Here is a 14,359-nt window from a genome sequence, read left to right on the forward strand (position 1 = left end):
GGGATGGGAGTGTCAGAGACAGTGCGATTGGCACAGGAGAGAGCGGAGTTTAGGGCTGTTGTACATAGGGTCGCTATGAGTCACAAGCGACTCGATGGCACATAACAACAACAACATTGCTTTTGTTGGTACCATCAAGTTGGAACACACCCATAGCTGACCTTCTGGTGGATTTTCAGAGGCAGTAAATAGCACAGGAGGAGGTTGTCCATCCTTCTCTCACAGAGCAGATGGTGGATTTGAACTACATGTCTTTGGGACTTCAGCGTGGTTTCTTACCACTTGGCCACCAGAGCTCCTATATGCCACTTTTTATCTCTTTCCAATTCACAGCTCAGAGCCCTCACATTGGTAGCTGGTCTTAGGTGGTTACTGAAACTGGTAAATCAGGGTCAGAATGATTTCTAACCTGGTTAAATTACTTATTAGCACACTACTAGACAGGTTGCACTTTACAAGTATAATGCTTCTAGCTTCTAGGCCTCTATTAATTTTTTTAATAGAATTCCAGTCTTACATAGCGATTTAATTAATTTTCTAGAATTTGTTTATTTAACTTTTTTTCCCCCTTACAAAATAGAAAAACAATTACTTCATTGTCAGCATATTTCAAAATCTAGACTCAGACCCTTCATGATTACAAACTGCCACAGGCTCCATAAAAGTGCTTTGGTATTACAAGTCTCAGCCAAACGCAGGCTAACAGCCGATGATAACTACTTAGAATGTGTGCCTGTCTCCTTGGTCCAGCCAGGCCTGAGCTGCCCCTCCCATAGCTCTTCCTCCTCTGGCTGAAAGCTGAATGTTTTTTCCAAGGGCTCAGTGGAGCTGTGGGCTCTAGGATCCGCCCAAACAGCGGAGCTAGAGGAACCTCATCCCATAAGCGGAAGATTGCTTGCCTTTTGAGAGCACAAAGCGATGGAATCCTCCTGGCTCGAGGAGCGCTGGGCACGGCCATTCTACCTGGCGTTCGTGTTCTGCCTGGCCCTGGTTCTGCTGCAGGTCATCAAGCTTTACCTGCAGAGGCAGAGGCTGCAAAGAGACCTACGCTGCTTCCCTGCGCCCCCCACTCACTGGCTCTACGGACACCAGAAAGTAAATGGAAGGGGCGGGGGTGGGATGGGTGGAGAAGGAAGCTGCAGAGAAAACCTGGTCTGCCCAGAGGCAGAGACTTCTCATTAGCCAATGTTCTGAGCATCTTTTGACTCCCTAGAGACTTGCTTCCCTATACCCCAACTAAGAAGGGAAACGCCCTGGTATAGGCACTACACAGGAAGGGTGGGGGCTGGGAAGGAGATATTTAAAGGGCCAGAAATAGGAGGACGTGAGGTATAACTTAGCTCTGTCTCTAATAATTTCATTTATCACGCCTTTAATTTATTTTTTATGTGAGCATTTGCAAAAAATTTGGATTTTCAGTTGAACTTTCTTACACATTTTATAACACTAGATAAATAGAATTATTTACAATGTCTGATCAACCTTATTATTCCCTTTATTCAACTTACCTATTTCTTAATTATTTTTTTTTATGTGAATGAGAGCTTGCAAATACTCTGGATTTTTTTTTCAGTTGAATTTTCATTTGATAACATTAAGGGCAATAGATAAATATAATTCTTTGCAATGTCTGATCAACTTCATTATTCCCTTTATTTAATTTACGTATTTCTTAATTTTTACTCTCTTATCCTTCCCTTCCCATCCTTGTAATCCAAGAATTATTCTATGTGTAAATCTTTTTTAAAAATAGTGACTTTATACAACAGTGCTCTGCAACAGACTTATTTTGCTTAGAATGATGTCTTCTAGATGGATGCATGTTATGCAATGTTTATTTTTTTTATTCTACTTAGTATCCCATAGTACACAGTACTCTGTGTGAATGTGCCATAGTTTATTTATTCATTTGTTTGTGATGAACACTTGGGTTGTTTCCATCTCTGCCATTGTGAATAATGCTGCAGTGAGCATGGCTGTGCATGTATCTGCTCCTATGGTGGCTTTTAGTTGAGATAGAGTACTGAATATCACATAGACTTCCAAAAGAGCAAACAGATATATATACCTTGGGGAAAGTGCAGTTACAGTGCTCATTAAAAGCAAGAATAGAAAAACTTTAAAATACTCTGAGCGTGTTGCTAGGAAAGGCTGTTCTTTGGAAAGGGACATCATGCTTGGAAAGGTGGAGGGTCAGGGAAAGAGAGGAAGATCCTCAATGAAATGTATTAACTGCAGCAATGGGGTCAAGTGTGTCAGAGAGGATAAGGATGGCACAGAAAGGACAGGGTTCAGATCTGCTGTTCATGGAATCACTATGATGGCACCTAACAACAACAATTCACTAGTGGGATTTCTGGATTAAATGGTATTTCTACTCTCAACTTTCCAAAGAAACACAAAACCACATTCCATAGTTATTGTACCATTTTAGCTTCTTACCAGCAGTGCATGAGCTTTTTAAATATGTCTGTGAGGTCAAGTTGGCTAATTGTATAGTTTAGTTTTTCTGCATTTTTGTTGAGTTTCTTTTAAGTTGACCTGTCCTTAGCTGAGAGTGGTGTGTTAAGGTCTTCTCCTACTATTGTGATTGGCTATTTCTCTCTTCAACTCTGTTAACTATTTTATGTATCATGCAGGTCTATCATTTGGTGCAATGATGTTGACCAAGGTTATGTCTTCTTGGTCTGTTCTACTGTTAATCATTATATAGTGCCCATCCTATCTTATATGGTGATTTCATCCTGAAGTCTATTTTAAGAGAGATTAGTATTTCTACTCCTGCTTTTTTGTGGATACCATTTGGTTGGCATGCAGGCTTTGGTTTTCCAGCCTTTAATTTTCAGTCTCTTTTTCCTAATTTCTTAGATGTATCTCTTGTAGGCAACATATTTATGGACTTTTAAAAAAAATCCATTCTGCTCTCTTTTAATTGATGCATTTAAGCTATTCACATTAAGTGCCATTATTGACAGGCAAATTTTATTGTTGTCATTTTGGTGTGTTTCTTGTTTCTGTTGCTTCTGGTTACTATAGTCCATGCACTTTCCTTTATTGACTCTTGTGAAGGAATTCCCTTATAAGTTCTTATAGAGTTGTTGTTGTTGTTGTTATGTGCAGTCGAGTCACTTGTTACTCATAGCGACCCTGTGTACAACAGCCCTCAACTCTGCTCTGTCCTGTGCCAATCGCACTGTCTCTGACACTCCCATCCCGATTATCCCAGTCACTGAATCAACCCACCTCATAGAGGGCCTTCCCCTCCTGTGCTGTCCCTCCACCCTCCCAAGCATGATGTCCTTCCCCAAGGACCGGTCTCTCCTCATAACATGTCCAAAGTATGTTAGACAGAGCCTCAGAATCCTTGCCTCCAAGGAGCCACCCGGTTTAACCCTTTCCAGGACAAATCTGTTTGTTTTCCTAGCAGTCCATGGTATTCTCAATACTCTTCTCCAGCACCACAGCTCAAAGGCATCAATTCTCCTTGTATCCTCCTTGGTCATTGTCCAACTCTTTGATGCATAACAAGTGATAGCAAAGACCATGGCCTGTGTCAAACACACGTTAGTCTCCAGAGAGACACCATTGCTCTTCAGTACTTTGGAGAGGTCCCTACCAGCAGACTTTCCCATAGCAATGTGCCTTTTAATTTCCTGGCTACTGGTGCCAAGAGTGTTGACTGTGGAGCCAAGCAAACTAAAGCTGTGTACAATCTCAATCTCTTCACCATCCATCCTGGCCCAGTGGTGAGAATCTTTGTCTTCTTGACATTGAGCCTCAATCCATATTGTAGGCTGCAGTCCTTGACCCTCTGCAGCAGGTGCTTCAGGTCCTCTTCAGTTTCAGCAAGCAGGGTTGTGTCATCTGCATAACGCAGATTGTTGATAAATCATCCCCCAATCTTGACCCCACATTTCTCCTCATAGAGCCCAGCCTCCTGGATAATCTGTTCTGCATATAGGTTGAAAAAGGTATGGAGATAGGATGCATCCCTGGTGTATGCCCTTCCCAATTTTGAACCATGCCGTGTTCCCTTGCTCTGTGCTGACGACTGCCTCCTGGTCCAGGTATAGGTTTCGCATTAGCACGATCAAGTGTTCTGGGATTCCCATTCTTCTCAGAGTCAGCAACAGTTTGTTATGATCCACACAGTCAAATGCCTTTGCATAGTCAGTGAAATTCAGATAGACAACACTGACACTAATGGTTAACTCCACAATAAGGGATATACCTTTTACTTGCTGGTCTGTCTGATAATTCTCTGAATCTGAACATTCACATTAAGACACACTAGGAAGAAGGATTGGCCATCCACTTCTGAAATAGCAGGCTTCTGAAAAACCTATGTACAACAGAACACATGTAGATAACAGAAAGGACAACTGAGGTTGAGCTTTCAAGTATGCAAATACAAAGGAAGAGGAACAGTTGTAAGCAGACACTAATGGACTCATATGGAATGTGAGAACCATGAATGTAGGAAAATTAGACATTGTTAAGGAAGAAATGGAATGCATAAATATTGACATACTAGGCATTGGTGAGATGAGATGAGATGGATTAGCATAGGGCATTTTGAGTCGGATGATCATATGATATATTACTCTGGAGATGAAAAGGTGAGGAAAAATGGAGTTGCTTTCATAGTTAAAAAAGTCATTGCTAGATCCATCTTGAAGTACAATATTGTGAGTGACAGGATAATATCCATACGCATATAAGGAAGTCCAGTGAATACTACTTGTAGAGTTAGTCTTTGCAAATTCTTTAAGTTCCCTTTTCCTACAAATGACCGATTTTCCCTTTTCATATTTGATGGAGAGCTTTGCTCTGTACAGGAACCTCAGCAGGCGATTGTTTTCTTTCAGCCCTCTGTACATGCCTTCCCATTGTCTTTGTGCTCCCATAGTTTCTTCTGAGAAATCAGACTTTTATTAGTTCTCAAAAAATGCTCTTTGTTATGCTCTTTCTTTTTCTCTCACTACTTTTAGTATTTTATTTTATTTTGGAGAATTTGATGACCATATGCTTTTTTTTTTCTTTTGGGGTCTACTCTGTTTGGAGTTCACTGAACTAGTATGTGGATTTCATTGTTTTCATGATGACTTGAAGACTTTCTTCTAGTACTTCTTACATCATTTTCTCAGGGCTTTTCCTCTTCCCTTCTTGTTCTGTAATTTCTATTATATGTAGGTTGTTCTACTTGATGTTATCCCAAATGATTCTAATGTTTCCTTCATTTTCCTTCTGTCTTTTCTCTGTTTTGTCTTCTAGTAACTGTGTATTGAGCTTCTTATCTTTTAATTTACTGACTCTCTGTTCCAACTCTTCTACTTTTTTGTCCCTTCAGCATGTTGGGATATTCTGCCGTTTCAGTCTTGAGATTCTCTATTGCATATTACTGCATTCCTTTTATTTCAAGTACTGTTAGTTGTACCTTCTCTGTCTTGTGTTGTTTGGTTTGTTTGGATTTATTAGTATTATTATTATAATTATTGTGGTTTCAATTCTTCAACATTTGTAACTTTTTCTTTGATGTTTAAGTAATGCCACATTGATCATTTCTTATGGCACACTGTCTTGGGGTATTTGCTTTATTTATGGTTCAAATTTTTCTTTTATCATTTGTACCTTCTTTAGTAGCTGTTTAAATAATTTCATGATGATATATTTCTTCTGTCTCTATAATCTGGTCTGCTTTTTCAGGAGAAGCCAATTTTGGTTTTCATAACACTTGAAGCTGCCTACTGCTTTTTAGATAATGTGAGAAGTTTTGCATTGTATATGTTAGGCAGTTTCTCTTTTGTCTGTTTAGATTGTTGACACCTTCTTATCTTTATGATTTTTTTTTAAGTTGCAGATTCAAAGCATTTTCTTCCAAATGAGATGGGTTTTGTTTTATTTTTTCCTGGTCCTCTATGGGCAGATCTGTTCCCTGTTTCTTGTTGCTAGCTTATCGCCCAGCTGTCTTTGAGAAGCAGGGAGCTACAGTCTTTCCCTTTGCCTGGTTTTCCTATCCTATAGTTTGAGGGGGTGGAGCGTTCTCTCAGGGTAACCAAAGTCCCAGGAGGGCTGACTGGGATATATTACACAGGAAAAGACCCAAGAAAGTGGCAAGATCCTAACAGTGCAACCTCCACTTCTCAGTAGTTGCTAATGGTCATGTACCTGTTCCTTCTCCCAAGGCTGTTTGTGGGAACAGCAATTTGTACCCTAGAAGAAAAAGACTCAAGGTAGTGTCAAATTCTCAACAATTTAATTCTCAAATCTGGCTTCCCTCTAATGTTCAAGTATACCTATTTTTCCTCTTCAGAAACTTCTGGGTTGAAGGGAAGTTATTTCCACCCCAGAGGGCAAAGACTCAGGGTATTGCTAATTTTTTCTGCAATGTAGCTCTCAGTTCTAGGTACCAGCTAATGTCCTTAGCCAAACTGGGGCTGCTTCCAAGACCAGTGTTCCTGCTGACTAATCCCAAGAGGACAAAGGCTCAGGAAAGTGCCAATTACTAACCAATTCAGTTCTTAATTCTGGCTACCCTCTAATATTCAAGCATGCCTGCTTCTCTTCTGCAGAAGCCACTAAGTTGAAAGGCAGTTTGTTTTGCCCCAGAGAATAAAGGCTCAGGGTGAAGTGGTGTGTTGTTGCAGTTTTTCCATGTCCTTTCTTATTTTATAATTGGGTTGCTTTTCTTTTTTGTTGTTGAGTAGTTAAAACTTTCTCTAAATTTTAGAGATTAATTCTTTAACCAGTACGGCATTGCCAAATGTGTTTTCCCAGTGTGAAGGTTCTCTCTTTCTCGCTCTCTATTTATGTAATCTTGGCTGAAAGCAGAGAGTACTATAGAAATGTCCATCTTTGTTTCATTGACTATGCAAAGCATTTGACTGTGGATCACAACAAACTGGCTGACTTTGAAAAGAATGGGAGTCCCTGAACACTTGATTGTGCTTATGTGAAACATATACTTGGACCAAGAGGCAGTCATCAGAACAGAGCAAGGAAACACTGCATGGTTTGAAACTGGGAAGAGTGTATGCCAGGGATGTGTCCTATCTCAACACCTTTTCAATCTATATGCAGAACAGATTATTTAGGAGGCTGGGATACATAAGGAGGAATGTGGAATCAGGACTGGAGGAAGATTCATCAACAACCTCTATTATGCAAATGATACAACCCTGCTTGCTGAAATTGAGGAGGACCTGCAGCCCTTACTACAGAAATATTTACAATTATCCATATTTAAGGATTTTAGCCTTAAATGTGGATTGAAGCTCAACATCAAGAAAACAAAGATTCTCACCACTGAGCCAATTGGCAGCATCATGATAGGTGGTGAAGAGACTGAAATTATTAACACCTTTAGTTTGCTTGGGTCCACAGTCAACACTCTTGGTACTAGCAGCCAGAAAATCAAAATACAAATTGCATTGGGAAAGTCTGCTATCAGAGATCTCTCCAGAATAATGAAGAACAACAACATCAGTCTGGAAACTAAGGTACGCCTGTTCCAGGCCATAGTCTTTGTAATTACTTGCTATGCATTAGAAAGCTGAACAATGACTAGGGATTATAGTAAGAAAATTGATGCCTTGGAGCTGTAGTGCTGGAGAAGAGTAAAGAATATACCATGGATTGCCAGAAGAACAAAAAGGTTTGTCCTAGAGAGGGTGAAACCAGGGTACTCCTTGGGGACAAGAATTCTGAGCCTTCATCTGACATACTTTGGGTATGTTGCAAGGGGGAACCAGCCCTTGGAGAGGGACGTTATACTTTGAGTGGTGGAGGGACAGTGCAAGAGGAGAACACCCTCAATGAGAAGGATTGATTCAGTGACTGGAGTAAAAAGATAGCTGTGTCAGAGACAATAAAGTTGGTTCAGGATAGGGCAGGGTTCAGAGCTGCTGTCCATAAAGTCGCTATGAATTGCACGCTACTCGAAGGCACATAACAACAACAAAAACAGAGACCCTTGACAGCAGAATTTACCAGTGCAACATATCTTGATGTATTAACTACTAGGATTTTGGTGATGGTTGAGGAGGATCAGACACCATTATTGGAAGTCCAGCCCACTGCGGTGGGCTTTGGGGTTATTGAGAGTTCAGCCTACAGAGAGGTAACTTTCGGGTTTAATAATTAAAGAGAAACCTTTGTCCTTTGTCCTGCAAATGTGCTGTGAACTTGGAGGTCTCTTTTCCTGTAAATCATATATCTTAAGTTGCCTCAGTCTCCTGACTCCTTTCAGGTGAAAACAACATCTGTCATAAGGAACCTGTGACACGGATGTGTCAAATGCGTTAATGGTTGACTACCCAGTGCGGACTGAGAGTGGGATGGAGCTCCCCGATTAAACAAGTATAGAAGGAGAAGTGGCATTCACTTCCATAATAGTTTGCCTCCGGAAACCCTATGAACCTGGAGAGAGGATGAAAGGCACCCAAGCGCCCAGGACTCTCCTTCATAGGGTCGCTATGAGTCGCCTGCAACTCAACGACACTTAACAACAACAACAACAACATCATAAGGAACAGAGTGTGTACGCTCCCTTGCTTGATTGTTTCTGTACCTATCTTTTATGATTTCTATGAAAACTGAGATCACTGTTTATTATGATTCTATAGAAACCCTAAAAAAATGAGATCATTGCTTAGACCCCTATAAAATCCAGTAAATGCAGACCCAGGAGGCTGTAGCTTCTTGCCCCATCTGTGTGAGTACGTTTTTCTTTGTTGCAGTCCAGTATTGTCTTCTGTGTGTGTCTGTCTCTGTGTTCATTTCTTCCAGGAAAAAGGGTTGCAGTTTGAAACAGATGGATCCAAGTAAGATAAATTCAGGGACAACTTCAATTTTTTTTCTCTATCATGATATTGCCTTTTGGCCTAATGGTGAAGATTCTTGTTTTCTTGATGTTGAAGTGTAATCAATCTTGAAGATTGTAGTCTTTGATCTTCTGCAGCAAGAATTTCAAGTCCTTATTTTTGGCAAGTGAAATGTGTCATGATTATAACACAGGGTGTTGATGAGTCTTCTTTTCATCCTAATGCCACATTCTTCTTTGTAGAGTCCAACTTCTTGAATGATTTGCGGGATGACAAAGCAAGATACTATAATGACATTTTCAAAGAGCTGGAAATGGAAAATCAAAAGGGCTAAACTCACTCAGCATTTCTTAAGCTGAGGAACTGAAAAACAAATTCAACGAATTGAAAAACAAATTCAAGCCACGAATGACAGTACTTAAGGATGCTTTTGGCAGTGTGTTAAATGATCCAAGAAGCATTAAAATAAGATGGAAAGAGTATACAGAGTCACTATGAGAAGGAATTGGCTGACGCAGAAAAATTTAATGAAATAACATATGAGCAAGAGCCTGTGGTGATGGAGGAAGTTCAAGTTGCACCTTGAAAGAATTGGCAAAAAAGAAAAACCAAGGCTCCAGGAGTTGATGGCATACTAATTGACATGTTTCAACAAACACATGCTGCCCTGGATGTGCTCACTAAGTTGTGCCAAGATATCGGAAGGACAGCCATCTATCTGGTCAACTGACTGGATGAGATTGATATTTGTTCTCATTCCAAAGAAAGGTGACCCAACAGAGTGGAGAAATTATCAAACAATATCATTAATATCACATGCAAGCAAAATTCTGCAGAAAATTTTCCAGAAATGACTGGAGCAACAAGTCAACAGAGAACTGCCAGATGTGCAGGCTGGATTTTGAAGAGGCCATGGTACTAGGGATATTATAGCTAATGTTAGATAGATCTTAGTAGAAAGCAGAGAGTACCAGAAGAATATCTATCTGTGTTTCATTGACTATACAAAGGCTTTTGACTGTGTGAATCACAGCAAGATGTGGCTGATTCTGAGAAGAATGGGAATCCAAAACATTTGATTGTTCTTATACAAAACCTATACTTAAACCAAGAGGCAGTCATCAGGACAGAGCAAGAAGACACTGCATCGTTCAAAATCCAGAAGGGTGTCTGCCAGGGATATATTCTGTCTCCATACCTTTTCAATCTTATGCAGAACAGATCATCCGGGATGCTGGGCTGTACGAGGAGGAATGTGGCATCAGGATTGGTGGAAGATTCATCAACAACCTGCATTACACAGATAACTCAACCCTACTTGCTGAAACTGAGGAGATCTGAAGTGCTTGCTGCAGAAAGTCAAGGACTGCAGCCTTCAATATGGATTAAAACTCGACATCAAGAAAACAAAGATTCTCACCACTGGGACAATTGGCTGCATCATTACAGATGGTGAAGAGATTGAAATTGTTAACAGCTTTAGTTTGCTTGGCTCAACACTCTTGGTACCAGCCATCAGGAAATAAAGAGACGAATTACATTGGGAAAATCAGCTATCAGAGACCTCTCCAGAGTACTGTAGAGCAATGACATCAGGCTGGAGACTAAAGTGCGCCTGATCAGGGCCATAGTCTTTGCAATTACGTGCTGTGTGTCGGAGAGCTGGACAGTGATTAGGGATGATAGAAAGAAAATTGATGACTTTGAGTGTGGTGCTGGAGAAGAGTGCTGAATATACCATGGACTGCTAGGAAAACAAACAGGTTTGTCCTGCAGAGGGTGAAACCGAGCTGCTCTTTGGAGGTAAGGGTTCTGAAGTGTTGTCTGATGTACTTTGGGCATGTTACAAGGAGGGACCAGTCCTTGAAGAGAGACATCATGTTTGGGAGAGTGGACGGACAATGCAGGAGAGGAAGACCCTCAATGAGATGGATCAATTCGGTGGTTGAGACAATGGGAGTAAGTGTGTCAGAGACAGTGTGTTGGCACAGGATAGAGCAGGGTTTAGGGCTCTTGAACATATGGTCGCTATAAATTTCAAGCAGCTTGACGGCACATAACAACAACAACAACTGGTTTACTTTAAAAGTTCATGTTATTATGTGCTGTCGAGTCGCTTGCGACCCATAGCGACCCTGTGTACAACAGTCTTAAACTCTGCTTTGTCCTGTGCCAATCGCACTGTCTCCGGCACTCCCATCCCGATTACCCCAGTCACTGAATCAATCCGCCTCATAGAGGGCCTTCCCCTCCTGCGCTGTCCCTCCAGCCTACCAAGCATGATGTCCTTCTCCAAGGACCGGTTCCTCCTTACAACATGTCCAAAGTATGTTAGACGGAGCCTCAGAATCCTTGCCTCCAAGGATCCATCCGGTTTAACCCTTTCCAGGACAAATCTGTTTGTTTTCCTAGCAGTCCATGGTACTCTCACACTCTGCTCCAGCACCACAGCTCAAAGGCATCAATTCTCCTTCTGTCCTCCCTGGTCATTATACATTAAAGAATTTTCTTTCCCCAAGAAAAAATCAATCTGAAGAGGAGGGAGATAGGGACGAAAATGTACAACAATGAAAGATTGGAAATCCAAGTTCTTTATAAACTTTTATTAAAATCTCTATTTTTAAAGAAGTTCATATACATTGTTTTTCACACCAGATATTTCCCATTTCTTTTACTTATACCTCCTCCTCCAATCAAATTCTGTGCCCTATGATTAAACACTCCACCCACACACATCCTGACCCCTCTGCTCCCCTGTTCCCCCCTACTTGGATCCTCAAACACATTCTACAATAATGGTCTTATACAGTGTATGCCCTCCCCCCCTTTTTTTAATTAATTTTAATAAACATTTACAGAGACTTTGGATTTCCATTCATTCATTGTTGCACTTTTCTCCCTGCCCCTCCACCCTCCAGTTCACTCTTCTCCTTAAAAAGGAAAAGAAAAATTCTTTCATTGTTATACAATCCCTGCCCCCAGGTCCACTCCACTATACAGCCTTCATTCAGGACTTCTTCATTCAGAACTTCATTCATGACAATAACACCTAATCATATATCCCTTTTAAACAGTTCTCTACCTCATTTGTTTCAATGCAGTATACATTATTTATCCCCTCTTTTCTTAAGTTCCCCCGAACCCTGATGTCAGTTCTGTTTTACCACAGTGGCACTATGCAGTATTTGTCCTTTTACGACTGAGATATTTCACTCAGCATAATGTCTTCCAGAGTCATCTATTTTTATAATATTTCATTAGTTCCTTGTTTTTCAATGCAGCATAGTATTCCACTGTGTGAATATACCAGAGCTTCTCTATCCATTCGTTTGTTTATGGGCACTTGGGTTGTTTCCAACTCTTTGCCATCCTGAACAAAGCCTCAATAAACATGCGTGTGCATATGTCTGCTTGGGTAGTAGTTATTATTTCTTTAGGGTATATTCCCAGTAGTGGGATTGCTGGATCAAATGATATTTCTATTTGAGACTTTTTGAGAAAGCACCACACTGCCTTCCATAGTGGTTGTACCATTTTACACTCCCACCAACAGTGAATAAGGGTTCCAGTTTCTCCACTACCTTGCCAGCTTTGTTGTTTGCTGCTCTGTTGAATTTTGCTGATCTTACTGGGGTGAGATGATATCTCATAGTTATTTTAATTTGTATCTCTCTTAGAGCTAGGGATTTTGAGTACTTCTTCATGTATTTGTTCACCATCTGAATGTCTTCTTTGGTGGGGTGTCTGTGCTCATTTTGCATTTGGGTTGTTTAACTTGATCTTGTTGTGGTGCTCAAGTATTCTATAAATTCGACATATAAGTTCCTTATCAGACATGTCATTACCAAATATTTTTCCCCAGTCTGTGATTTCCCTTTTTACCCTGTTGGAGAAGTTTTTGGATGCACATAGGGATTTGATTCTTAGAAGGTCCCATTCATCTATTTCCTGGTTGTAGGTTTTTCAGGATTCTTGAAAAGTCTTCCAAGTTGTGGATTAGGGCTTCTTGGGTTTTTCCAAGCTTTTCTCTAATGAAGTTTATGGTCCTTGATTTTAGTCCTAGGTCCTTGATACACTTTGAGTTGGTTTTTGTGTATGGTGTGAAGTTTGGATCTCGCTTTTCTACAGATAGTTTTTCAATTTTGCCAACACCATTTGTGAAAAAGGCTGTCATTTACCCACTTAACTGATTTCATCTCCTTGTGAAAAATCAGGTAAATGGGCTGATTTCTGGATTCTCAATTCTATTCCTTTTATCTATGTGTCTGTCATAGTACCAGTACCATGCTGTCTTGACCACCACAGCAAAGTAGTAAGATTTGAAATCAGGGAATGAGATGCCTCCTATGTCATTTCTCTTTTTAAGGAGTGCTTTGCTTATTTAGGGTCTCTTTTCACTCCAAATGAAATTGGAGATTGCCATTTCCATCTCATTGTAGAATAGAATTGGTATTTGTACAGTATTTCCCTTATGAGACTGAGTTGGTTCACTTAGTATGATGTTCTCCATTCCCTCTCTAATGCTCAATAATTTCTCAGTCCATTTAATTGTGGTTGGACATTTAGGCTATTTCTATATTCTTGTGATGATGAATAATGCTGCTATGATCATTGGTGTACAAGTCTACATTTGTGCCTCAGTTCTCATTCTCTTGGGGTATGTTCCAAGCAGTGAAATAGCTTTGGTCATATGGAATTTTTATGTTCAGCTTTAAAAAAGAAAGCAAACTAGTTTATTTACAAAAATGGAATATATTATTTTTCAGACAACATTCTTCCAGTTTCCTTCACCCCCCACCACTCATCAAACTGTACAACATGATGGCTAATCTCCAACCACTCCCTACCGTGCACATCCTCATCCCTCTGCTTCCACCTTCCACCTGTGTGATCCTCATACTCATTCTACAATAATGGTTTTATACAGTATTTGTTCTCATGGGACTGAGTTAGTTCACTCAACATAGTGCTCTCCAGTCCCTCCCAAGTTAGGTTATAATTAACAAAATCATTGCTCCTGTGTACTGCATAGTATCCCATTGTATGAATGTACTATAATTTCTCTATCTATTAATTTGTGATTGGACATCTGGGCTGGTTCCATGCTTTTGCAATAGTGAATAAAGCTGCTATGAACATTGATGTACAAGTCCCATTTGCGCCCCAGTTCTCATTTTCACAGTGTATACTCCAAGCAGTGGAATAGCTGGAGTCATGTGGAATTTCCTTGTTCAGCTTTTTGAGGAAGCGCCAAACTGCCTTCCAGAGTGGTTATGCCTTTTAACAATCCCACCAACAATATTTAAGAGTTACTATCTCACCACATCCTCTCCAGCATGTATTATTTGCTGTCCTGCAAACTTTACCACTGTTACTGGATTGGGATGGTGCCTCATTGTGGCTTTGACTTGCATCTCCCTTATTGCCAGTGATTTGGAGCCTTTCTTCATGTGTCTGTTGGCAATTCAAATATCTTCCTGTGTGACTATTCTTTCCATGTCTTTTGCCCATTTTGTATTTGGGTTACCAGTTTTTTT

The 14,359-nt window shown here is 40.4% G+C and overlaps 1 protein-coding gene across 1 annotated transcript in view; it reads left to right on the plus strand.

The window, feature by feature from the left end:
- The first annotated feature begins 918 nt into the window (after positions 1-918).
- The window catches only part of LOC102863247 (cytochrome P450 4X1-like), a 102,770-nt gene continuing 89,329 nt past the window's right edge, over positions 919-14,359 (plus strand). The window contains exon 1 of the mRNA XM_006902914.1: positions 919-1,095. Coding sequence (XP_006902976.1) covers positions 919-1,095 — 177 coding nt within the window. The remainder of the gene's footprint in view (positions 1,096-14,359) is intronic.

This window comes from Elephantulus edwardii, unplaced genomic scaffold (assembly GCF_000299155.1).
Source record: "Elephantulus edwardii isolate Elephantulus edwardi_28Jun2011 unplaced genomic scaffold, EleEdw1.0 scaffold00471, whole genome shotgun sequence".
Taxonomy (NCBI): Eukaryota; Metazoa; Chordata; class Mammalia; order Macroscelidea; family Macroscelididae; genus Elephantulus; species Elephantulus edwardii.